Here is a 27,224-nt window from a genome sequence, read left to right on the forward strand (position 1 = left end):
CTCTCTTTGTTTCTAATTATTTCCTCATTTTTTTTCCCCCCTCTTTTCCTTTGAGAGTGGATAGAATGAAATGTTTGTATGTGTGTCTATGGGAAGTGAATAAACTAGAATAAATGATGCTAAACCAGTGTGGTAGGGAAGAGCGCAATACTGAATATTGCTAGGAGATTCATAGGAAGGGAAAGACAGAATAGTTTAATACAAGATTATAGGCATAAAAATAAAGCAATAGGAATAATGTTTTTGCCCCCAAATAAGTAAAAGACAATGAATTTGAAAACAAAAAGAAAGTGCCCAAAATCTAAAGAGTTCCCTAAAGAAAGCTTGTGAAATGCAGTCCTTGTGTTTTGTTAGTATTTTTGCTTTTTATTAATATTTTTCAGTGATTACTTTTCCGCGAGATTTTTTAAATTCTACAGTCAAACAGTAGGTCAGGCTAGTGTTTTTGAGCCGTAATAGTCTGTTATAGTTAGCTGAAATAAAATACATCAAGTACCCAGGAACAGCCCATGAGTCTAACATTGCAAACGTATTTCCTCTTTGTATTGGAAGCTCTTTTCCTGGCTTTCAACTAAGACTTCTCCTTTTGTAAAAACAGCAAGTCTGATTTTTTTTTCTTAATATTAGCAAAGACACCTTTGAGTTACTCTTGAAACTCTGAGAGTTTCCCTGTTAAGTCTTAATTGCTAATTTAAGATTTTCTCCTGACCAGGTGTAGTGTCTTCTTGTTGAGCAAAATCAGTAAGTTTGTCTTTTGTGTTCCTTCCTATGGTAATTTAGCAGTTTATTTTAAATAGTCATGATGAAGCTGGCCACTGAAGTTAGGTCAAACTTGGTAAGATCAGTCTCTAACACCAGAGTACAGTAGGTGGAGCAGATCCCCTTTTTGTATTTAAATATTTGGATGCAATATGTCTTTGAAGAGTATAGCTTCCTTGAATATTAATAAAAGAGTTGTCTTTGGATAAAAAGTCATACTAGTGTCATGGGAAGATTACCACAGGAAAAGAGGGTTAGTTGATAAAGATGAAATAAATACTCATGAGTGTGCAGCCATCATTACTTCTGCTGAGTTTATCTTCATTTCTGAATTTATCTTCCTTTCTCCTCTCCCTAGGTGTGGATTGTGGGGTTCCACCTTCTGTCTTAAATGCACATCCAGCATTTCTGAGTGGGACGACCTATGGAAGTGAAGTTACTTACGGCTGTGCTCATGGTTACTTTATTGCAAGTGGCAACCAGACTGCAGTCTGTAATGCCAAAGGAGAGTGGGATGGTGCAGATCTGGTGTGCAAAGGTCAGTCAAATCAGTCTTCAGTTTTATGTAGCATACTGTTTCAGCCACCATGGTAAATAACAGTCGGCAAGTAGAGACATGTTTTTTGGGCAGTTTATACAGTCTTCTGACACCTGAAGTTCAGTCTCAAAATAAAAAGCCATATATTAAATGGTTTATTACTCTTTGTTGCTAATGAAGTTGCAATTGTTGAAAGTTACCATTATAAGGAAAAAATCCCCGTGCATGCATGGGATTTCCATGAGATGAAAATTCAGCTGAATTTGCTGCTGTTTTGCAGCTCAATATCTACTCTGTGGTTGAAGCCAGTACTCAGAATTTGAACCACTATTAGCAGTTAGCATCCTCGTAACATTCCCATATTCAGACAGTTTCCAGTTGCAAACCATGACTGCTCAAGCATGCTATTGTTACTTTACATGATTCATAAATTGCTCTTGTTACTATGAGTTGGAGCAATAGCCTAACAAGTTCTTTGATAAGAAAAATCACAAAGGTACATTAAAAAAAAAATAAAAATAGCCCAACAGAATTTCTAGTATATTGTTACTCTCAGCTCATATTATTAATTTATGTGACCACAGTATAATTACAGTCTTTAGTCAGTTTTTACAGTGACACAACACTTTTCCGTTCCATGGATGATTAATATCTTTTGAGCTTGATCCAGCGGTGTGGAGTCTTTTGGTCATTGCAATCAAATGTTGTCATTCTTCTTAATGTGCCATGTGTCTGTTACAACCACTCTCTACTTTTAGAATCTTTTCAATATTGTTACGCTGGGTCACGAGACTAAAGGGAAGGTTTGCCGTGGTACCTGGAAATGCAATTCTGCATTTCTGCTTTTCAGTCACATTACAGAATGGTCATGGGCAGATAGCTGGAGTTAAGCAGCAGCAATTACTGAATCCCATCACATACTGTCCTTCTATAAGTTAAGCATGTGCATTAGTTATTCTAAAGCTTGTTCTTGTGATTTTAATAGATACATACATTCATACACATAAGCCTGTGAAAATAGAAGTAGTCATGATGGCAGATGTATTGCAGTACATATCTCGAGAGCTTGCCTGGATCATGATTCTATACATTTTATTTTTTACTGCTTTGCCTTTTTTGAGTAGAATTTCAGAATCATCTACTATTATTTATTGAACAGTTTTCAGAGCACTTGTTTTCTGCATATAAATTCTAGTAAAGGTAATATTTTAATTAATACATTGTCTACTCCTTATAAATTAAGTGGCACAGAATCTTTTGTTGGGGCATCATGTTTATTGTGGATTTGAAAGGGAATTTTAACCCTAAATAATACTTTTCCATTTATTTGATGTTTGCTCTTTTTCCTTTTTCGTTCCCTAATTTTATTATGAAGACTGAAAACTACTGATAAGTGCGTTACTCCAGCTTTCTATTTAACTTTAAACTGGTCTGAATAACCCATCAAATTTTCCCCCAGAAGTGCTCTTTCTGCTTGTCAGTAGCAGCTTCTCCTTTTTTCAAAGCTTGAATTAAATGCAGTGTCAAAGGAACATAACCTTCTTGATGCTGTTCCTCTGTGTCACTCCTTGGGCCTTGTGTCATTTTTCAGATCTATTGTTAGTAATGAAAGGTTGAATAAATAGGAATAAATAGCTTGTGGGGGACAAGAGAGTGTTGTGGGAAGACAGATCCACTTGTAAAAATTGGCTTAGAGATCCTTGTTCTCTATGTCTAACCAGGATATTGTTTTATTTGATGGCTCATCTTAGAAGGTTAAATGCCCCACTGCTAGAAAGTCCAAAGTCCCAAAATTCTGGGTTCTAAATGGCTGGACTGCCTGCTAGAAATAACAAGGAAGTGAAAAAAAAGTAAAGTGTTACTTGGTGGGACAATTAATCTCTCTTTCTTAAACACTTCTGTATGCTTTGCCTGTTTTAATGTTCAGGCTTTGTTATCCCTTTTTTTCTGTTTCAGAAATAGACTGTGGCAAACCTTTGCTGATTCCACACACAGAAATGATCTGGTACAACTCTACAAATCTATGGAGCAGAGTGTACTATCAGTGTAAAGAAGGATATTATTTTGATGGAGACAGGAATTACTCAGAATGCACAATGGATCAGTCATGGGAAAATATCACATACGTATGCAAAGGTAAATATTGCTGTAGGAAGTTGCAGCGGGATGTGGTGTTTAAAGAGTTCGTCATTCCTGTTCTCAAGTTAGGGACAGGAAGGATGAAGGCAAGAAATCCCGTTCTGATTTACAGTGTTGGGAACATGGTGTTTCTTTTGAATGGAAAGGTCATGGAAGAGAATGTTAACCACGCAACGATTTCTAGTGGATGCCACAGGTCTTTCTGTAGCTGTCTTGCTTTGTATTTCAAACAAAAATGGGCTAATGCAACTGAAGTTTCATTGCTGCTCTGAGAACCTTCAGCTTTAAAAGACAGTGGAACATCATCAGATGAGCAGAAGGCATTTAATGACATTTTGGTATGGGCCTAATACCATACAGTGCCTTGTAATTAAAGTAGGAGCGATGGAATTCAAAACTCCTTTTTCTTTTTTTTTAATTCTCTAACAATGCCCAATTTTTTTCATGGTTGCCTTTCCAGTCTAGGTCTAGTTGTTGGAATTTCAGTCCTGAAAGATTTTCTTCTAAAAGAGTGAGTCCTGAGATGGGAGTTCTGTGATGAATGTGGTATCATATAGTGGGCTTGGAGACTGGATATGTGACATTTTATCAATAGCAAAAAAATGGCAGAGGGTTTGGACTCTGCCTGTTGCACTCCTTAGTGTTCTTCTGTGTCATTAGAAAGGGGTGACACAAGATAGCTCTGTGACTGTCCATCTTTTGTTCTTAAGTAGCAGTGCTGTCTTTTGCAGATGGTAATGTTCCTGTAGCTTTGCAATATCCATGTGTTTTTCAAAAGGACTGGAAACGTGTCTCTGACTGCTATCACTTCACAGACCAAGCCTTTATACAAAGACTTGCCATTTGATGCCTCTCTTGCCTCACTTGATGTCTTGAGCATTCATAGCAAATATAAAACAGCTGACATAAAATAAAATGAGCATGCAGAACAGCAGTTCTCTCATTTTTTGTAGTCTCTCAATAAAAATGGAACTGCTTTTTTTAGAAGTCATAATTCTTACTTCATTTAGGCCATTTGTATAGCTCTGCTTTCTCAATTGGTTTTGAAGCTAGCATTGTAGAATGGATAAGTTAATCAGGTGTGTCAGTCTTTGCAGTGTCAAGAGTCCTGTCTTGAACACTATGAAGCTTTGAAGGGCCTGAACCTGCAGACTGCACTCACAGGATTACCAGGGATTTCAAAAAGATATTTGCCAGAGGCAAAAAAGTAGATTCCAGCTCTAGGTGTTGGATCGGATGTCCAAAAAAGTCAGAGTCAGGATCAAATAGAATGGAAAAAAAGCTCTAAAATAGCCTAATGCATCCAGGCAAGCCTAACTAGTCCTTTGAAAAAAAACCAAACAGCAGATAAATCCTGAATAGGAAATAACTACAAAGGTTTTCAGCTTCTTTACTTTTTCTTCTTTCCTTCATTTTTCACTTTTACTGAGGTAACAAATTACTTCCAAATGAAGTGAAATTTCTGTTTCAGATTGATGCGTTTCAGATGTATGTGACCCTAAGGGTGTGTGTAATTAATCAGCAATTCCCATTAGAATGAGAGAAAATCATGTACCATTTGAAAATAACTTATGATAGAAGTTGGAAAACCATTTGTCTTTTCCTACTGTATGAAAAACCTCATTAGAAGTAAGAAAGTTAAGAATTGCCCCTGAGCATGTTCCCATTTCTTAGGCAGTGATTGATGTGGAATGCCCTTTATTTGCATTGTCTGATGCATTGTCTGTTGAGGTATATAGTAAATGTGTGTGTGTCTATATATATATTTAAGTACATTTAGTAGTAGATCATTTAAATTTTAAAAAGATTGCCGATAAAATTCATTTTACTGAGAGATGCTGACTGGATTAAGCCATCCATAGTGAAGTCTACAATAGTCAGCTAGATTGCAGTCTTTCTTTACCAAATATTTACGTAAACTCAAGAGGCTCAAGTGCAGAGAACACAGCAGCAATTAACCTGCTGTCTGGTATCCTCCATGTGTGAGTCTGGACATCATGCACAGCTTGTTCTGAAATAACTTCTTTTTCCCCCGCAGGGTAGGAATGTGTGGTTTCGTTTATTTCCAGTGCAGGAATAGTGTGCTGTTATTCCAGGCACAGACTGTGTTGAGCTCTGGTGGGGTTTCGTGGTAAATCTGGAAAGTTTTTTCCGGGGTGAAAACAAGATCTCCCTGTGGGAATAATGTTTTTGTTTTTTTTCAGGGAAGGGCCTTGGCTATAAAGCAGTATAGTATGCCGTTGTGGAGTACAGGATAGTCTGAAAAAAGAAGCTTGGTTTTCCCATTGTGAGTTTCAGACAAGAAACTGTCAGCCAGAGCTTTTTGGTAGTTTTATTTATCTTACCAGAACTCAGGCAGTGGGAACAGCTGTTGTAGTCAAAAGGGAAAATTGTCCCCTGCCTTCCTTTAATGCTGTCTGACACCACAGAAATCTCACCTGTCAGTTTGAGACCCTTCTGAAGTGTTAGGTGGTCAGGACTGTCAGCAGCTTGTAGGCTTCACGTATATGGTATGTAAAGGAAAAGGTGATCCAATCCCCAATATATTGTGAACCTGGAACTCAATTAGGGAAAAAGTCTTTCTTTACACCAGTGCACATTCTGTTTGAGTGCGCATGACTTTTTGTGCGTTACCTTTCACTGAATGCAATGTGAACTGTCTTGTCCTTCACTAAAGGTTAATTTTCTGCTTCAGGATGCTTAAATTTATTTGTGTTGTGACTCTGCATCCACAAATAGGTTTTAGCTGCATGTCTTGACCTCCTTCAGGTGCCATTTGACTGAAGACCTGTAGCAAAGATAATTTCCATGCAAATGAGAGGGTCTAGTTACTCTCTTTTTAATCCAGAGTTGTTTTCCCTCTGCTTTCCCTTTCCCTTCTTCCCCTATGCTTCATCCCTATTCCCAGTGACTGATTTCCTCTCTAGATAGAATTCTCTGGGATATCCGGTTTTACATCCTCATTTGTACAATAAGAGATGATACAGAACAACAGCCAGAACGTTTCTTTGGTGACAGGATCAGTTATTACCACACAACAATAAGTGGGTTAACTGTCACTCTCCTAATTCTTATTCACAGCCATATGTAAATAATTTGTGTCAACATTTACAACCTTAACAGAAGAGGTGCAACTCACATCTGTGGGCATTGAATTAAAATCCATTGTTCTATAGGAATAAGAACCCCTTTGAACAATTGGGATAATTATAATCATCAGTGAAAAGAATCTGGTTTTCTTGAGTTCTTGTAAAGGATTAATTTGGTATGTTAAATCTAGGTATCTGGTAATCTGGTAATTTCTTTTAATTGCCAATTAAACAAAAAAGTGTGGCTTTAGGCTCTTGTTTATTTGTTTGAATTAGTAATTACCCAGTTTGTGATGGCAAATACAAGTCTCCAGTCTTGCAACTTATTTCAGCTAGGGAGTAGATCTTGTGTATTTCTAATCCAGGCCCTTCTAGTCTCATCTAGTCTGACAACCTAGATTGATACATCTTTCCCTTGTAAGTATGCTCACAATTGCATCTCTTATGTTTTTGTCAGTCTGGTTCAATACATGAATTACTCTGCTCCTGACTGTCTCCTGGTAACATTCTTAGATCAAAGGAAGTAGTAAATCATTAGCTATCTGTCTGCTCCTTCCTGCATGACTGTCTCTGCTTATGGTTTTGCTGTTTCTTTGTGGTTTCCCCTGTGTGAAATTTGGGACTGGAAGTAAATACCTGCTGAAATATTGCAATCCTAGTGAAATTGGTAGCAAGTATGTTACTCAAAATGTGAAGAACCTAATAACAAATGTATTATGCTACCCTAAAAGGTATAAATACTAGTGATGTATCTTTGTAAAATAAATTCCATATGCACTTACAAAGGTTACTGTGCAAGAGGAGTTTTCCTGTATGCTGTGGAACAGGTGCCTTGAAACAGTCTAAGCAGAAGTCCTCTTTGAAATGTAATTTCCTCATAGGTAATTTCTGTATCTAACCATGTGTGCTGTTTGTTAGTAGCAGATGGTATTTGTAGCATCAGTCACAGTTTTCACATAATTGAACAGGCAAAACATACAAAGAAGCTAATATTTTGATTATTTTTTTTCCCCCTAAATTTTATGTATGTACAGGGATTGATGAGAAGTGAATTTGCAGCTCTGAATGCTCTTTTAGCTACTGCATAAAATAGAGTATCAGATTGGAACTGGTTCTGTCTGCTTTTTGATAAATACTGATTTTTCGTGCGAGTTCTGAAATACTTCACTAATAAGGTGTGTCTCAAGCTGAGGTCAGTTGGTAGTCAAGTGCTCTTTCAACTGAGGACTAGTGGATTGTGTGAAGAAATTACATTGCTGTAAAGACCATTTAGACAGGGAACTGTGTGTGTCACATTTTTTTCTGTGTCAGCAAATAATAACACTGAGTACTTGGGACCTGAACTCAGTAACTGAGGGACTAAGGTTTGTCTGCACAGCACAGGGTTAAGGCAGAGGAGCATGAGAGTGCAGGTGTTTGTGCAGTATGTAAGATTTTCCCACATATTCAAGCACAGAGGGAGGCATTCCTTCCTAGCAGAGCTTTTAGAAGTAAAGGAGCCTGAGACCATCACTCAGTATTTTCCTTCCGAGAATTGATTTATTTGGCTTTCTTAACATAATTTTTCTCTCCAGCACTGGCTGGTGCTGTTGAATCACTTTGTTGCCCACTTTTTGCTTTCTCTCATTTGTGTTATGTTTACCAGCAGCTGTCTTTCCTGGATGATAGTAGCCAGCTGCCATTTGCATCTTTCTACTCTCTGCCAGGTTTGCCTTTCAGTATTTGACCCTTCTAGGATCTTTTTCCACGCTTCTGCTCTGGTCTCAAGATATTTCCATGTTGTTTCTAGGTCCTTTTCAGCTGGGATGAGGAGTCTGTGAGGGTAACCTGGAGGTCAGTGGAGCAGCAGTGGCATCCAGTGGTATTCTTGGTTAATCACAAGTTGAAATTTCTAGTGGTGAAGTATGGAGAAATGAAGGGTTTTCATTTCTCCTGTCTCATTCTGAGTCTGAGTGAAAGGTGTTAATCAAAATCAGGTGAGTTGGAAAACCACCTGGATGCTACTGTCTGCTGAGATGTCATCCTGAGGCCAGGCACATAAACTGCATTTCACTTTGGGAATTCCCAAGCTCTAGAAGATGCAGGCACTGTTAGATTTCACTAGAGAACTAATCTGTCAAAAAACCTGTTTCCTTGTAGGTGCAAGAGTAGTTTTCTCAGAGAAACCTCGTGCTGTTATTGGGTAGTGTATCTATGCTACTGGGGTCTATGTTAAACCTAGCACTTAATGTACATTAGATTATCTGAACAAAGAACCTGTGAGCAGTAAGATGAGCAGTCTCCTCTGAAAGCCCAGGAGTTCATTGTGGTGTTAGTTCTGTGCATCTCGCAGCTTTTCATCCTCCTTCAGTCCTGCTCATTTAGAGTGGAAGCTTTTGAGGAAAAAGTCTGCCAGCTCTTCTGTGTTTGAATGCTAATTGCAGGGTGGCCTCATCCTTCTGAAAGTTCAGAAAGCATGACAGATGTAGTTACAGAAAAACATACTACTGGTTCTGCCTTCCAAGGAGGCCACTGTGGTAAGATTTCTTTCCTTGCCTGAATACCCGACTTGAACACTTTTTTGTTTTTTGTCAGTTTGAGTTGATCTTCCGGCTGTGCTTTTTCTTTGGGGAATAAACCAGCTCTTGAAAGTGTGTAGATGAACACAAGTGTGTGTTGAGGGATTTATCTCTGGTTGCTACAATGGTACTCCCTGCATGTTTGACTCTGTGGGCTTCATTCTGTCAATCCACTTTTTGTTCTGGAAATTGTTTTACTGCAGCTGTGAAAAAGCAACCCATTCAAATAATGAACCAAGTCATTTATTCAGCTACAAAAAAAACCTCTTTTCCCATCTAAAACAGCAGCTTTCTTAAAAAGCTTTAATGCAGGTTGTTGTATTCAGAAGAGCATTTTTATCTAAGTTTGTTGGCTTATTGGTAGCCTCTTTATCTTACAGACAGCTCTTTTATATCTGCTTGACTTTTTTATTTGCAGTTTTTTGCCACCACTAATCCACAACATCCAATGGTCTACAAAGACTTCAAGTTGATTTATGAGTGGCTCTTTCTTCAGACAACAGAGCATTGCATGTCACAAGATCCAGATGCTGGCACCCAAGTTCAAGGACAATATAGGAGTGACAGAAGTAATGGAACTAGGGCACAGTTTATTGCTCTTCATTTTTGGTGGTGTGATACTGTCATAAACACACCTTAATGAAAGACTTAGACCAGGAATACAGAAATACAGATACATAGTACATATTTAGTGCGTTATGACTAGGAGGAATGTCCAAAGCAGAGCAAAAGGTCTTTTCTCCTTGGCTCTTTGGAATGGATTAATCAGCCAATATGAAAGATTGTAGTCTTTAGTATAGTGTATACTGATGTTACTTGTGTAAGAAGCAATGCTGTTGTATATGTGTGTTTTTATATAGAAGGAGATGTTAGTCATCAGATGGAGTTAATGAGCTTGTTACTTTGCTTTCAGGGAACTGTAACTTAGTTTTAATGTTGTTTTCAATATCTGTAAAGTCAATAAAATTAAGATTGTTCTACATTAAAGTGCAAAGTATTTTGTTTTCATTATTTGTAGTAGTTTATGTAATGCTGGCTTTGTGGTTAAGGACTTCACAGTCACTAGGTCAGAACATGCTTCTTCAGTTAGACTTTGTTTAACGCCAAAGTATTTTAATTTAGGAGCTGACACAGTTAAGGGGAGACTTACTACCTAAATTCTGCCTAACTTGTTTTATTTTTCTGTTTGAAAAAACAACAGAGAAAAAGGAAGAAATAAACCATTGCTCCAGACATACTAAGATTAGCTTGAGAAGTAGAAATTGTTTTCATTCTGTGTTTCTGTTTTTGCTCACAGAGGAGGAATTGTTCAGTAATTTGTCCATATTCAATGAAACATGTGTGAAGTGGCAAAGGAAAACTGGAAGACTGGGGGTGCAAGAGATTTATACAGTAAGTGGGGCTATATTTGAGGTTGGGAGTAGCTTTATCCTGCTCTGGGTTAGGAAAGAAACAAATCCCTGTCTTAAAGTTTGGTGAAAAACTGAAGAGCTGTTGATTTACTGTTCCAGTAAATCACCTAAACACCTGCTTGAAACTGTAATAAGCATTTCAACACAAGTTAGGTTTTAATGAAATTCCATTCTAGAGCTCCAGGTCACATTGACACAGAAAACATTGCAAAACTTGGGCTCTGTCCCTGTCTGTGATGCAAACGTTTCAAGTAAACAGTGTATCACTTGCAGATACTGGATTTAACTTGTTCTAGAAATGCAAGGTATATTGAAATACTGTGCCTTGCTCAAAAGATTCAACCGACTTAAAGTGAATGTTTTAGAACTGGTTTTCATGGAAATTGAAAGCAACCTTGGTCGTTACTTTTTTTTCCCCCCTCACTGTAAACATAAGTTAAGATACGAATTCTCAGAAACAAGTAGTTCAGTGTTACTGAAAGCCAAAACAACATGATAAAAATTCCCATGGTTTGACAATGACAACATCCCAAGCAAGGTTGTTTATTTGGGCATGCAAAAATAGGGAAAAAATAAAAAGGGAATTAATTAGGATCCCCAGGATGGATAGGCTAATGTAGAAGATAATTTCATGGTTGGGTTATTATTTTGGAAAACAATCTGCCTTTCTCCCCCTGTGCTATAAAACAATGGATTTTTAGTTTGAGTGCTTTTATTTAGCACTGCTAAGAAAAAAGTAGTTCCCAATTATTATAATAGTTCAAAAACAGTTTTTCATGTACCCAGTGGTAACTTGCAAGCTGTGGATCTCTGGTGTAATGTGCTTTTGCCTGAATTCCACTGCCTGCAAGACACTTCAGAATATGAGTAGGAGATGATATTATAATGAGGATTATGTGGGCATAGGGTGCATGCAATGAAGTTCAGAACAGAGCTAGGTAAGTTTTGTCTATCCCTTCATGTCGTACAAAGAGGAGGTTTATTTTTCACTGCACTGGGATGATCTTAGAGAAGCTTAGCTTTTACTGCTGTTGGTCATTCAGTCTTACTGCTGATTCTGCAAGGCAAGGGTGAAAAACTAGAAAAAAGAAAAGCAAGTAGCAAGCAGATATAGCTTGTCTGTGTGTCTTAAAAAGAACATTTACTCACACTTTACTATATGTACTCAGACTTTACTGTATGTATTGGAGGTATTTTTAGGATCCCTGTTACAGATGCCTTCTATTTTTTGTAGAAATGAAAAATACTCATGATTTTAATAGCCCAAAGAAAATAACCTAATTTATTAAGCCATTTTGTTGTGCCAAAACAGTTATTCATGAACCTATTTTTTCATTTAGCTGATACTTTAAAGCAGATGTTACCCGAGGTTTTCAAGGCTTAATTGAACTAGTATTCTGCATTTTTGAGAGCCCAAATCAATTGCACCATCACTTTTTTTTAATCCTTCAATAGTTTCACATACTGGGCCAAAGATGGGATGAGAAGACATTCTCAGAAGATGCAGTATTTAACATCACTACAAGTGAAGATAATCCAAAGGTGTGTTTAGATCTCAACTCTGGCAGTAACTACGTGGTGAATATTACTACCGTCTCTACCACAAACATCACTGTCTCAGTTACAGTAGCAGTTCAGACAAAGGGTAGGTTATGTGTTGTATTCTCTGTGCTTATAGAAGAACTTACTGTGCTGCAGGGCTCACTGTTTTGAGTCGGTCACCTAGACTGTATCTTTAAACTGACTACACGTGTAGCCACCATCAGCATCCTCTTTTTCTGCAAGACTTTTTTCTTTCTGCTCACTGTAGCCATTGAATCTAGGAGCAAACAGCAGTGAGTTGGTGACCTTCAGAAAGATTTGGCAAACTTGTTTCTTCAGGTTTTGTCATTTGCTTGAGGCAGGATTGGTGCAGTGGCATTCCTGGCTACATACTGGAATTTCAGTCCATGTTACAAGGCTTACTGGTTTCCATTCCTTGCCTTGAAAACTGATTACCTGCCTGTGGGAGCATTCCCCGTTGATGAGCTGGGTGGTACTAATCTAAGTGATGTGAGCATTATAGATTATGTTCCTATGTTTAGCAGTGATGAGCAGTGTTCTGGCAGTTCTTCAGTAATTGTAGAGAGGGCATGTTCCAACAGCAGGTTTCTGTATTATTTTGGTCATGGAAACTTTAAGCCTTCTGACACACTATTTCTGATGAAACAGACTATGAGAAATCCTTTGGAGTCCACAAAAATGCTTTTTTTTTCATGTGCTTTTTGCTAAAGGGCATCAACTGTGAGAAATTGTTCTATTGTAACTTTATTTCCATCAGAAGTTCTGAACCCTTGAATTGTTCTGTTATTATAACCTCCCTAGGCCTGGACAAATAAATCCAATCTTGATTTCCTGAATAATGTGCTTGGGTTTTTCCAAAAAACTGTTTTCTCTGGAAAATGTACATGCTTTATTTCTTGTATTTGTCATTTAAAAAGAAACGAGATTCTACTTCCTTCTCAGAAGATAATTAAAATATTAAAAAAAAAAAAAAAATTCAGCTACTTGTATTCAATGAATTTGAAAAATGTGAAGGTTTTGTAATAAGTTGTTCCATTTTTTTAATTGTCTCTACAGTAAAGGAACCTTTCAATAATGTATTAATTTTTAATGATACCTGCTTGAAATGGCGGAGAAATGTCAGGGGAACTGATGTGGAAGACAAATACTTGGTAAGTGACAATCTGTATTTTGAATCTAGAAAAAATATATATCAATCACCTGTGTGAAAAAAACCTGTAATTTTTCAAACACTCTCACTTCTGGCACTGTTCCTCATTTTAATAATGTCTCTCATGAAAACCCAGGGATTAAGCTTGCATAGGAACCTTCAAAAAAGGAAGAAACCACCACACTCTTTTGTAATCTCCTGTTTACTGCTTAATTTTTCCCCTGCTTGACTCTGGTTTGCCTTCACTATCTGAACATTACAGAATTGAATGGACAACTTTATTCCAGTTCCTCAGAGTCAGTCCACTCAGCCTGATGATACACCTCCATGCCAATGCTCCCTTGTCCCAGCAGGGCATTTCGACATGAACTGTCTCTGCCAGGACTCTTGACCACCTGCTGCTGTCTCAGATATCTGTGTGCTGAGAGGTGCTCAGAGATTATAGGCACAGGATATATTTAAGGGAAAATTAGCACATGATTAAAATACAGCAAGCTTTTTAGTTTTCATTAACAGAGGAGTGATCAGGAGAGGCCTTAAGTTAATAACTTCTTGATAATTTGGGACATCAGTAACAAAACACACAAAATCCAACTGAAGCAAAAAAACCATGGGTCTGTACATTTGCCTGGAATCATAGCTGTCTATAGGCAGATCCTGAGACAGTACTTGGCATTTTGACAGAGATCAAGACGAGTTGATCCTTGGAGTTAAACCAGAAAGGTGTTCATGTGAGCTTACTTTTATAACTCATCACTTTGCACCATGAGATTATACTGCAATGAATGTGTGCTTTTACTGGAAGCCTGTATATTAGCAGGTAATCAAGACTTGGGGACAATAACAGTATTAATAAAAAAGAAGATAGACTAGGAGGAGGCAAAGTAGAAGAACCAGCACAGTTTAAGAGCTGATCAAGAGGAACTGCAGTTCCTATAAAATTTTGGAAGCATTTGCATTTGAGTAACTGTCAGTGCCAACATTTTTGGCACTTTGTATGCAATGATATGTTCTTCTGTTTCTTTTATTTTAGAGCATGATATTACTGAATGCAAGAGATATATTAAAACATTGCAATTTGCATGTTGTGATTGTTTGGTTACAGTTTCATGTGCAAGGCCAGCGTTGGTATCAGAAGGAGTTCTTCCATGAAATGACCCTCAACCTTACCACATACAAGCAGGCTCCAGAAGTTTGTTTTGAATTGCAGCCAGGCACCAATTACTCTGTTAATATTTCCATGGTAGCTTTGAATTTTTCACTGCTTGTTTCCATGACAACACAAATCACTGGTAGGTCCTGCCTTTTATGTATTTACTAAAGCAACTATTGGGTGCACGAGACTGAAGTGAAACAGCATTTTTTATCTCAGTGTTGTATGGTGGGTTGTCAAAGTGCTCTTTCTGTGTTCAAAATTGTTCATTGTCATTTGTTTTCACAGATTTCTTAGGGTTGACAGTCCAGCAGCAGAGGGGGAGAATAATGGGGGTGCAGTATTTTTAAGTGTCATTTTGGCACAGCATGGGAAAGATAGTTTGGTGTTTTAGACACAAGATTGGTATGCAGGGGAGCTGAGTTAAACTTCCTGCACTATGGGAGGCTGAGTTACTTTCTCAGTAAGGGCTCTTTCCACTATGAAATGGAGATAGTATCACATCTGCACTTAATCTGAGTTATCACCAAAGTCTGTAAGAATCCAAACTACAGAGGGAGCTGCTAGTGCCTCAGACAGATATCTCATCTCTAACTGGTAGAGTACAAAACATAAAAGACATTTGAGCAAGTAAGTTTTGGTAAGGAGAGCCTCAGCATCACTGCTTAGCAAGATTTTTGTATGACATTAAAATGCTGTGATAAAACCCGTCATTTTCTAGCTCATTTTGTGTTTAGAACAGTTTTGCACCATCCCTGTACTGTCAGATTTTCTGTAATGGGGTGACACTGTGAAGTGCAGTGTCTGGTGCTGCTACCGTTCTTCCCGTTGGATCCCCAACATGGAATAGGTAAAGAAATAGGGAAGTTCTCTCGAGTGTCTGTAGCTATGTTCAGCCACTAGATGGAACCAATTCTCTTCGACTGCTCATGAAGAACTGGGCATTTTGCAGTATTTTTAGTAGTAAGGCTAAGGTTTTAAAGTATCGTGAAAGGCAGAAAGGCTCCTCTTTTCTAAATCTACTGTTTAGAACCTGGATTTTATTTTTTTTTTAATTACAGTAATAATTTCGTAAATAATTTCCAGAAGTTTCCTAGCTGTCACTCAGAAGTAACAACCAGGAGTTTCTGACTACATGTAGTTCTGTAAAAACTAATAAGCTGTCTCAGAATTTGTTTGGCTGAGGTAATTTTTGAATACTTACTCAGAGTAAAGGCATAGCCCTCTACTACATCATCCTGTGGTATTGTGGTATTTCCCAAACTCGGCAGGACTGGATTGGGTCTCTTGCTCAGCACAACTCTGGAGAACAGGTGCTGTGTGAAGTGGTATTTGTGCCTTGGCAGCTGACATGTTTTACTCTCCACTGAGTTAGTGCTTAACAAATGTACGTGCATAATGCCAGAAAAGGTCTTTGCATAAAAGTTAGGTCTCTTCCATTTTGGAAGATCTTGCTACATGAGCCATTTACATTTTTCAGTTCCTCTGTTATTAGGAATCTTCATCCAAACCTTGCCATACAAACACTCCATTTTGTGCCTTTTTTTTTTAATGGAAGCAAAAAAAAAAAAAAAAAAAAAAAAAAAAAGGTCTCTTGCAGTTTGAAATTGAGCAAACAAGCAGCAGTTGTACTGCAAGGCTCAGCCAACAATTATAATTTATGTAAGATGTTAAATTTGTTGCTATTTCAGCTTATCTAAGAGGATACAGTTAAAATAATTCTGGCAGTGTCCCTTTCAGTTCTGTATCTTGTGTTTTGGGAACTGCAGTATTTGTACAAGTAACTTAATTTATATAAAAACTATTTGTCATTTTAGAGTAGGTCTATAGTTTGCTGCTTCATTTGTGCAGGTATTTTATAATCACACAGGTTCTTAAACCAGACAGTTGTGTTTCCATGGTGGGTGAATTGATCTCAATTTATCTGCTAGCTTAAGTTTGAAAAGTGTTTTTTTGGCTCTGGTGGTTCTCCGTCTAAAAATATAAGATAAGCCTTGACTACAGAGGCACTACACAATCTGAGACTTAAAACCGTGTTTTACTGTTAATGTACTTGTTCTGGTTTGGTTTGGTGGGTTTTTTGGTAGTGGGGGAAGGGCCCCAGGAGTGGCTCTGGTAAGAAGCTGAGAAGCTCCCCCTGCTCCAAACCCAGCCAAGGAGCCATTAGAGGGACAATAGATGCACCTCAGCCATTAACAAATGAAGGAACTGAGACCAGAGCTGAGCAGAGGGGCACCTAAAGGGAAGAGCTGTGCTGGAGAAGTACAGCGGTGCTGGTGGTTGGTGAGGAAGAAGGGGAGGAAGGTGCCCAAGCAGAAGTTTCCCTGCAGCCCATGGCGAGATGGCAGCTGTCCCTCTGCACTCATGGGGGAACATGGTGGAACATTCCCTGAAGGCGCCAGGAGGGGTGAACCTGGTCAGTGGACTTGGATTTTGTGGCCAGAGGATTTGCTGCCAGTGGACTCTGTGCAGCTTTGGAAGGCCCCGGCACCAGGGGAGTTTGTTCCCGAAGCAGCCCGTGACTCTGTGGGAAGCCCAGGCTGGAGCAGCTCCGGACCTCGTGGGAAGGACTCATGAAGGGGAGGCTCATGGAGGACCCTCTCCCATGGGAAGGGCCCCGTGGGGAAGCAGGGAAGGACTGTAAGGAATCCTTCTTCCTGAGGAGGAAGGAGCAGCAGGAACCACCAGCCTGTGAACTGACTCTAAACCCCATCCCCTGTCCCCCTGTGCCTCTGGGGGGAAGGAGGGAGAGAAGCTGGGAACAAAGTGATTTGGGCCCAGGAAGAAGGGAGGGGTGGGGGTAACATGTGCAAGCCCTGCTCTGTGTGTTGTCTGTGTCCTGTGTGTGTTTGATCAGTGTGAAATTAAATTAATTTTTTCCCAAGGTGAGTCTGTTTTGCCCAGGACCTTAATCGGTGAAGAACCCTCTCTGTCCTTTGTCTCAATCCGTGAGCTTTGTCCTCCTCATCCCAGAGTGTGTGTGTGCGGGGGGGAGTTGAGTGAGTGGCCACGGGGCTGTTCCTTTGTTGTTGTGTTGTCCCCAACCATGACAGTACTGAAGGTGGCCTCATAGATTGTCGAAGGTTTCATATGGCATCTTTAACGAATGCAGTCAGTTGGTCTGTTTCCCCAGCTTGGGGCAAATCAGATGTTTTAACTCCTTGACTTCTACTTGTATTCCTGCATTTTGAGAGTTTGGGAAGTCTCAGCTCTGGAGTTGTGAAGAGACATGTCCCAGATTATTGAACGAATGCTGCCTAACAGACTTAATTTCCTGACAAGGATAGTAATCTGTGTAATTCTTAAAGACTCTTTCAAGATACAATAAGCATATAAATGCTAGCAGGAAATTTGGAAAAGGAAGATTTGTAAATGTGTGTTAAGAAACCTACTTGAAATCTTGAATACCTATATCTATATTTGTATCTGCATATCCTGAAAGAGGATATATTATATCCACAGTATTTCTAAAGAAAAAAAAAAAAAAGCAAGAATTTGGGACTTAAAATCCTGCTTTTCTTCCTGGAAAATAGCATCCTTTAAAAATAGTTCTGTGCTGAGCACAAAGTTGGTTTTGCCCATCATCTTGCCGATGGTAAATATAGTCTAGCAAATGCTTCATGGGTCACTGAAATTCTGTTCCTTTCATACTTCCAGTAAGAGGCATCTTGCACAATACTTTATGTCTTACTAGTTTGTTTTACACAAGCTCTCTGCACCTGTCCACTTGAAATCAGAAATTGAGTCAATTATGAAAAATTACTAGGCAGTGGTTTATTGTAGTTCTAAGGTAGCAAGATTGTCTTTTAAGCAAGAAGGGAGTTCATGTCTGTTTCCAAGGAAGGAGAGGAGTGTCTTGTGGGTGCATTTTCTCATTCATTATTTCTGTTGGGGTTATGCTACTTACTTTTCCTTTTTGAAGATCATTTACGAAGGCATGCTCAGACAAGGCATTGTTCTTAATTTCATTATCTGTTTTCACATGTGATTTTTAAGATGACTTAGTTTCATAACCACTTTCAAGTGTTTGGCAAACAGAATCATAGATGAAGAGCTAATGCTTTTGCTTTAACTTCTAATATCCTAAATAAGAGTAACTTCTTCAGCGGAACTACATTGAATACTGTTGATACTTGAATATGTTTGCAAGCTTAGCTTTGGAATAGATTATTTATGATGGATGTGACAGAACTGTGGTCTTTGGGAAGTTCATTAATGCCTATGTACTTACAGTGTCTGGATAGTGTTTTTTTAGTTCAGAGCAGACCACTATGACTTAAGACATCATACTCTAAAGACAGAAAGTTTTCTGAACACTGAGTAACTAGATTACATTTCTTTCTTGTAAAACAATTCATATTAGATTCAGTTATGATTTCTCATTACTCTTCCTCCTCTTATTTTTGTTTTTTGTTTGTTGGGTTTTTTTCTTAGAATTAAGGTGTATTTTGAGTTGTATGTTTACTGTTCACATATGCTGCCATTGCTTACATACTTTCACATGCACTTCCCAGTGGGGTTGGGTAGTTTTGACCTCAAGCCTGTGTACCTTGGACTTTTGTAGTGGTTCCTATGTTTCTCAGCTGCTATTTTGGTCTTAGTTCAGGATGTACCTGCAGGCCACATATTCTTGTGTGTGTATCCTCTCTTTCTTCCTATGAACACTTAAGTCAAAAAGCAGACTCATAAGCAGTGTAATTTGTTTGCCCACCCGTGAATGTAATCACACACATAAGATACTTTCTTGTTCTGCTCCACTCTATGAGGGAAAAGATTTAACACTCACTTTTTCATACACCAGCTTCTTTAAGGTCTGGAAAAGGAGGGAAAGAACAATTTTACTTTCTAGTGAGGAAGTGAAAGACTGTGATGATCTGACAGCTCTTACTATGACAGCACATGATGTACCTCCAGAGAGACAGTTCATTATAGAGTACAGGTTCAGAGCATGAGTATTACAAAGAAGGGAGTTTCTGATTTACATAATGGGGGAAGAGGAATTATTAAAACCTGAGAAAGATATATTTCTTTTTTTATTTTAGAGCTGCCAATCCTGCAAACGTTTGCATATGTTTGATGATGCATGCACTTCGTATTCTTATGCAGAGACTATTCCAATGCATGATATTTGATACAAACTCCTCCATTATGTTTCTGACCTCCTTATAGCAATAATTTTTTCAGAAATATTTGTGAAGTCATAATAATTCTGATCACCTTTGTAATCCTATTTACAAAGCACTTGATACACGTGTCACAGTATGTAGCCAGTGCTTTACATGCTGAACAAAATTCTTTGGCTTTCTAGTCTTTTCCTTCTAGGGACCACCAGTGTGAACTGCAGGTACTTTAGTATTGCTTCACAGAAATTTATAGTTATGTATCTGCCTCAGCCTTTGGGATGTTCTCAACTAGTTAGACTAATTAGCATTAAGTAAAATGACTGAAATGAAAAATAAAAAAAGCCAATACAACAATAGGCTACAATGGGGAGAAAGATAGATTGTAAACTCTTTTCAGCTATGAATTTGTACATTAAAAAATCACAAATGCACCTGTCGCAGTCCGAACCCGGTTTTGGGTCAAAGCTGCCTTATCTCAGGGCACAATCGCTGTGTTTGTTTATCAGGATTTTCTGACACCAAATGACATATTCAGGAGAGCCTTTTAATTGTTTTAGTGGGTCCATCCCTGGCTTGGGGCACAGACACACACACAGTTTTGTAAGTGTGTGTGGTGTGTGTGAGTGAGAGGAGAAGGCATTAGAGGGGAAAGGTTTGGATGGTGCTGTTGTGCTCAGTTAGAAGTGAAAGGTTTGATTGGGGCTGTTGTGCTCAGTTAGGGGTGAAGGGTTTGGATGGTGCTGTTGTGCTCACGCCGTCCTGGAGCCGGGGGGTGAGGCGAGTTGTGTTTTTTTCCTCACTGGGCCTGGGTCTGGTGGCAAAGTCACAGCCTGTGGTGGTCTCAGCCAGGGCTGCTTCAGCTCGGCTCCTTTTACTTGGTTTTCCTTCTCTCTCTTTTGTCTTCTTCTCCCTGCTTTGCACCAGCAGCAGCGGCAATGGACGCAGCAAGGACCCACAAATGATCATTGTTACTGACATTCCTTGCTGGGCAGGCTTAGGCGCTGCTCCCAGGCCTGCGTGCAGCCACAGCCTCTGCCCCCAGTATTGCCACCCTTTCTCCTTTATTTTTGTTTTATTTTTTCTGTTTCGTCTCTCCATTACAGTCAATTTCAGTGAGAGACGTACTTTTTGGAGGCCAGTTCTCCACAGCACCCTGCTAGTATTTCCATTTTTAAGATACAATCTTCATAGAAGGTTTAGATGATAATTTTCTGTAGTTGTGATCTTACTTTATTCAGGCGATGTCTGTCCCTTCTTCCAGCAATGTCTTTGTCTTAAAATTTCTTCTCACTCTTTATTAAAGTAATTATGCTGTAATATGTACAGTGAACTTACTCTTCAGACAGTAAAACAAATGGTGAAATTTTTTTTCTATTATATCAGTATCTCTACCTTACTTTTTTTTTTTTTTAAAGTTGTACAGCAGCATTTTGACTTCCTTGTTTTAAAATTCAGTGAGAAGAATTTTTTACATAAAGCCCTCAGCGATTAAAAAAGTCCCTTTTTTGCAGGAAATGACAGTCAAACAAATGGTGTTATTTTAGCAAAAGGTGATTTCAATTAAAACTTGGCCTAAGAAGAATCTTTTGATTTCACTTCCCTGAACTTAAGTAGAGTTGCCATATGGTTTTGGTCTTTGTAGTTCAACTCCATTACTACTTTTAGAGGTTTAGCACTAGCACAAAATTATAAAGGGAAGCCATGAAGAAGACTGTGCTGGCACCAGCAATTGTTTATTAATAAGGAACAAATAATACAATTTAACAGGTTTTGTGCATAGCCATATGTATGGTGGGATAGAAATGGAGTTGTGCGCTTGTTTTTGATGCATCTGTGCATAGGAGACTTAAAATCTTTCTTGCCTGCATTATATATGCAAAGGTAAGTAGCACAATGTTGTCCCACAGTTACGGCTTCAGAGCTGTACAAAAGGTCAAATGACAAGAAAGGAGTTAAGTATTCCTGTTCTCACTACTGAAGAGTGCCACAAAAGTGTCCATGTTCCTTGTATTGCGGCAGTTTGCCTGTGAAGTCCTCAGACTGTTGCAGTAAACAGGATTGGCCAACACCAGCTGCTATCAACATGCTGGTTTTTTCCTGAAGAGCACAATTGCAGTAGAACACGGAGCAGGCTTTCTCTCCATCATTGTGCCATGAGCTGTTCCCCTCTGCTGTGGCAATGGTAGGTGCTTCCTGGCGTGCCCTTTCTTGTAGCCAACCTTCATGTTCAGAGGGGGATTCAGCAGATGGATACCTCTTGCAGAAAATAAGCCTGTATATGAAATGTCCACGTTAGTAACATAGCACTACCAAGACGAAGTGCTTAGAATGAGATTATCTCTGGATATACTTGCTTCTCGTGTTATGGTTTTCTGCGTTTTCCTGTTGCTCCTCCAGTTAATGTTAGCCTCTTCTGCTGGTGAAGGGTTAAAAAAACCCACAGCTTTAACAGAGGCAAGGTGCTAACTTTTCCTGAACAGATGGGAGGATCTTGCCCTCTTCTCACAGACCGCCTAGTGCAGGTCCTCAACTCTTCCATAGTATTCCCCCTTTCCCTTTTCTTTACATGGTGTTAAGTCAGTATTTTTAATGTGTTTTTTTAAATCTGAAAATTATGACCTTGCACCAGACTATATTTTTCTTAGTGTTAAATTTCTGGAAAGGTGCTTCTTTTACTCATAGGGGCCAAATACTGTATATGGAATAACTCCTTCAGAGTGTCCTTCCTGGTCACTGAAGCAAAAATTAAATCCATTCCTTTTATTAATTATGATTATTATTTATTTCACATCATTGCAAGTTCTTCACTTTTCTTACTAAAACAGGCAGATTGTCTTCAGTGTGCTTAATGTTTATAGTAATTAGTAATTCTTACCAGCAACTAGAAATGGCAAAAGACTGTGTGATTTTTCAGATTTTGCACTCTCTGCCTGCCTACTTTCTATGGCTGCCAGTCCTGAATGGCTCTTTATTTTCGTGTTTTGCATTTTTTCCGTCAAATTATAGAAAAGCTATTTATAGCTTCCTATTTACCAATTATTTACCCACTCCACAGTTTTCTACTATGTCTCATTTTCTTCCATTGAACTAATGACTTTCTATGTTTCAACATACATGTGCAGCTATACATATTCCAGCTGTTTCAAAAATCCATGCATCTCAGCCACATTTTGCCTGATGTGACTTTGCCAAATCTGCATTGGTTGGCTTTTGTTTGTCTACATGCTGTGTAGCCCAGGTCTTCTTCACGGAAGCACTGTATTTGTTACTTTTCAGTCAGAAATCACATTAGCAGCTGGATAGACAAGTTTTCAAACAGCCTAGCCTTATCTGTAAATATCTGTGCTAGTTCTTTCAGACTTCTTGGATAAATAGTATCCATACTTCATGCTCTGCCCCCTTGGTTGTGCGTGCTGAAGCTCTTCCCATTTTTGCTTCCAGTGAAAGTGATAATTCCCATTATCATAGCACCAATCTGGGTCTGTGCAGCTATTATCATTGCCATTGAGTTTGTTCAGTTCTGGCCTTGATGTAAATTCCCACTTAGAGCACTGTACCCTTAATGAAATCCAGTTTAAGGGACTGGAACTGCTAGGTGACTGTGAGCAGTAACTAAGGGAGTTGCCTTCTTGAAAGTGCTTTTGTCACTAATAGATACTCCTTTATTCATACAATTTTATTTTTTGTTGTGGGCTGTGTGTCCAGAGTTTCATCTTTTTCTTGCCCTTAACCATTTCAGTTAGTATAATAAATAATACTGCTTCTTCCCAAAAATCTTTGCTCTCTCATTTCTCTGTAGTCTGCTATCATTTTTGGGAATCTCTTTTTTTCCCAGCTAACAAATAAGACTGCAGAAACCCAGAGGAAGTTTTTTGGGAAGAAATAGCTAGGAACCCTCATGCCTGAAGTATTTCTAAAATCTTTCTGAAACACTGGTATTTGTTTACTTTTCAGATCCCCCCTTCCCAGATGTAAAATTTGTTGCAGTCAAAGGTTCTGCACCTTTGCTCAGACTCCGGAAAGCAGAAGATCGAAATGGACCGATCAGGTTTGTCTCTCTGCACTCTTCACCCTTTCAAAAAACATTTTGCAGACTTATGTTATTTAGATATTGGAACTTTTTATGGCAGTTAGATTATTTTTTTAGCAATGGGAGAAAACTTAAGCTGTAACTCCCAGTTTCTCCTCCCTTAGTAGAGTAATACTTGGCTTCAGACTCTTCCCTGCTTTCTGGAACAAAATTCTGTTTTTGATAATTCTGAGATTTCACTGTTGGTTTTGGCTTGGTTTTTTCCTTTATCCACAGTGAAGTCACGGTAAATTTTTATTGACGGTTCCAAGTACAGCTTTACCCGTGTGATTTTTCTTTTCCAATAAACTCATGCAGCCAGTTGTTTTTTTTTTTCTAGGAGCCCGAGGAAATGGTAAACAGTTTCTCTATTTATGCAAGTTCTCAAGTACTGTTTACATACTAGTGTATTATTACCAAATATATTTCTAGAGAAAAAGGATTTACAGGTTACTAAGTGATGTTTAGGAAAGAAGGAAAAGGTAATTGTAATTCAACATTACAAAGCAGAAAAGATTTGAAAGCTCATAATGTTTCAACAAATGAGTAGTGTAACAGCCTTAATAATTAGTTTTCCTTTGGTTGGATACCATAGACTAAACACTGTTTTGAGAGGTCTGAAGACAGATCTGATTAATTTTTTTACAAATGGTACCAATCCTCTCCTTCTTTAACCAGAAAAAGTCTTGTTTCTGGGAAATTACAGATCATTTTTGGAGGCAAATGATGTATTGTTTCATAGGTGAACTGAAGTGTTACAGGGGCAAGAGAGAGCCTGCAGTAACTCAGTTTTATGCTCTTCTGAATAATAAACGTGTCAAGTTAATGTGTTTGTGATGAGAAAAACTAGGTCTTGCAGTGCATACAAGTGTTTTTGGTTCAAAGCACGATGGAACACACAAAAATATTTGACTATAAAAAGTGTTCATATCAGAAGTGTTCCTGTGTGATGTGCTCTAGGTGATCCTGCTCTGGCAGGGGGGGTTGGGCTGGATGATCTTTCAAGGTCCTTTCCAACCCTAAGATTCTGTGATTCTGTCATTCTGTGATACTGGAGGTCGATAGTAAAAAGCAGTTATGAAGCTACAAATAGTAAAGAGAATGTGAATTAATTAATGTTTGATGCTTAGTACATTGAAGTGAGGGCTAATGTTTACTCTTTTTGTTTCACTCTAGTCTTTATCAAGTGATTGTGCTTCCTCTGGGTTTGCAAAACACTTTTATTTGTGACTCCTTTGCTGCTGCAACTTTCTTTAGTAACACCACTGATGTTAAAGGATATGTGGCAGCTGAATTTCAGGCGAAGGATGTTGCTGATAACATGTCAATTGCTCTTGGAGACAGACATTACTACGGGAAGTTTTATAATGCTCCTTTAAAGCTGGGAGAAGAGTATTGTGTTTTTTTGAGAATAATAAGTGAGTGGAATAAGGTAATGGATGTTTTAAACCTTTTCTTTACACCTGTTGAATGAAATGTTGCTGGGGAAAAAAGAGGAAAATATTAGCTTTGTGTTAAATGTTTTATGATATTGCAAGGTTCTGCTAGGCAACAGAATTAGTTTAAATCTAAAGCTCTTTAAATAGCTTTTGTAATTCCTTACAGATATTTATGTCGTCATAATGTTGGAGCAACCCTGCATGCCAAAAGACAAATGGGAAAAAAGTAAAAATGAAAAGCCAGTGCCGTCCTGAGTAATTGAGGGTGTCTTTATTGGGTCAGAATTCAGTGAAAAAGATTAGTATGAGACTCTGAAAATATGTCCTCAGCAATGAAAAATTGACCCATTTTAATTTTTAATTTAATTTTTTATAGCAAAATATTCCACTTCTCCAAATGATAAGGAGAAATATATTTTATCATGTGTGTTTACTATCCATGTAGCAGTGAATGTCATTCCAGCTCCCTTGGAAAGCCTTGTGGAAAAAAAGGTGTATTACTAGCATTATTTTTTTGTAATTTTAAAGTAAGTATGTATTTTAATTAGAAACAAAAAGCCTCTAGAATGTGCATCTCAACTGTTTAATACTCTATTATGTCTTGCTTGCCATGATGCCATTATGCCACTAGGTTTCCAGTTGTTACTATCTCAGAGGTCAACAGCTCATAATTTTTTCATTATATAAGTCTCAGAAGTAGAAAGTTTTTCTTATATGGGCCAGATGATAGACTTCTCATGTGCATACAGGTCCTGAATGTTACATGTAAAAACAGAACAAAGCAACCTCTACTAAAGAAAAAAAAACACCTAAACAGTGCCCTGGAGTGCCAACAAAAAAAAAAAAAAAAAAAAAAAAAGGAAAAAAAGAAAAAAAAGAAATAGAATTATAGTTTTAGGGCTTTGTTTGTACAGCATGAAGAAAGGAGGCAGAATTTTTTTCAAAATGCCAAAAACTGGTCTGTGAGTCACTTGTAAATAATTCTCTACAATTTTGGGAGCCAACATGCAAATCTCACTAAGTTTGAACAGTTTCTATGAAGAAGTATCTGCCTCAGTCCAAAATGATTGAAAGAAGAGTACATCTAATACCTGTTACTGGTACTAATCTGTGCAACATACGGTTGTGTGACATATACTTTAACAATAGTCTAAGAAGTCATTATAGCTCAGATGAAGTGGTTTCTGGTCCTGATATAAGCCAGTTGTTTGTAACAGTCTTTAAAATGAAATAAAAATTTGAAGGCATTCAGCTCCTAAATAATTTTAAGTGCAAAAAACATCCTGGAATTTGGACAACAAACTGTATTTTTTAGAAAAATTTGCTCTGTGGAGCAAGATTGTTAATGAGTTGAATGTATGTAAGTTTTAGCCTTTTTAAGCACAGAAACCAAGTTCAAGGATGTATTTAGGAGTATCTTTGATTTTTATGCATTTTATATGTTCCCTAGCCTTTCTCTTCAGTATTTTCTGATACTGGGGAGCATTTCCTACTGCTACTTGTTTTGAGGCTTTTCTTGCGTAGAACAGTGCAGATTGCTTATGAATGTCTGTCACCTGTTTGTTAAACTTCCAAGTTTCATTACTCTTTCTCTTTGACATAGATTATTTACTGATCTTTCATCTGTAGCATTTCCAGGTATATTTTCTAGGCCACTGATTTAATGGGGTATTGTAACTGTTATTTGTAGAAGTCACTCTTCACTTCTTTCCATTTAGAATTTATCAGCTCCTTAATACATACTTTCCTGTATGTTTTTTGTGGCTTGATAAAATACAGAAAGCTACACACGACATTTATAAGTCATCATTAGGATTGCAAGTACCAAACAGCTTTGGTTCCCAGCTCTGCTTCTTCGAAATGGAGCTTAGTCCTGTGGCTCAAAAGTACTGTTTTATCTTCAATTCTCGTGCCCTTGTATTTTGTGCATTGTTGGTAGTAAGACATTAAAGAAATTCAGAACGATAAATTGTTGGGTTTTGAGAATTTCTGAAAATTTGATTACTTAAGCAACTGAATTTGGATTCAAGCGTTAATATTTATAAGTATTTTAAAAATAAATTTTAAAATTAAATCTGTTATTTCATTTATCCCCAATTATTCATACACGTGAAATCAGCATTTCTCTAGTGTTTATTACCTGTGAACACATTTCCACTGGAATACAGATGCATGAAAAATATATGTTACAGACTCCTAACTAATGTCTAATGTTCTCATTATTGTGCTTTT

At 38.0% G+C, this 27,224-nt stretch overlaps 1 protein-coding gene across 1 annotated transcript in view; it reads left to right on the plus strand.

The window, feature by feature from the left end:
• The window catches only part of SUSD1 (sushi domain containing 1), a 42,283-nt gene that overhangs the window by 6,875 nt on the left and 8,184 nt on the right, over positions 1-27,224 (plus strand). The window contains exons 6-13 of the mRNA XM_051643572.1: positions 1,118-1,297; positions 3,254-3,433; positions 10,381-10,475; positions 11,951-12,140; positions 13,115-13,209; positions 14,314-14,500; positions 23,439-23,532; positions 24,730-24,985. Of these exons, the coding sequence (XP_051499532.1) occupies positions 1,118-1,297; positions 3,254-3,433; positions 10,381-10,475; positions 11,951-12,140; positions 13,115-13,209; positions 14,314-14,500; positions 23,439-23,532; positions 24,730-24,985 (1,277 nt within the window). The remainder of the gene's footprint in view (positions 1-1,117; positions 1,298-3,253; positions 3,434-10,380; positions 10,476-11,950; positions 12,141-13,114; positions 13,210-14,313; positions 14,501-23,438; positions 23,533-24,729; positions 24,986-27,224) is intronic.

This window comes from Apus apus, chromosome Z, assembly GCF_020740795.1.
Source record: "Apus apus isolate bApuApu2 chromosome Z, bApuApu2.pri.cur, whole genome shotgun sequence".
In the NCBI taxonomy this organism is placed as follows: Eukaryota; Metazoa; Chordata; class Aves; order Apodiformes; family Apodidae; genus Apus; species Apus apus.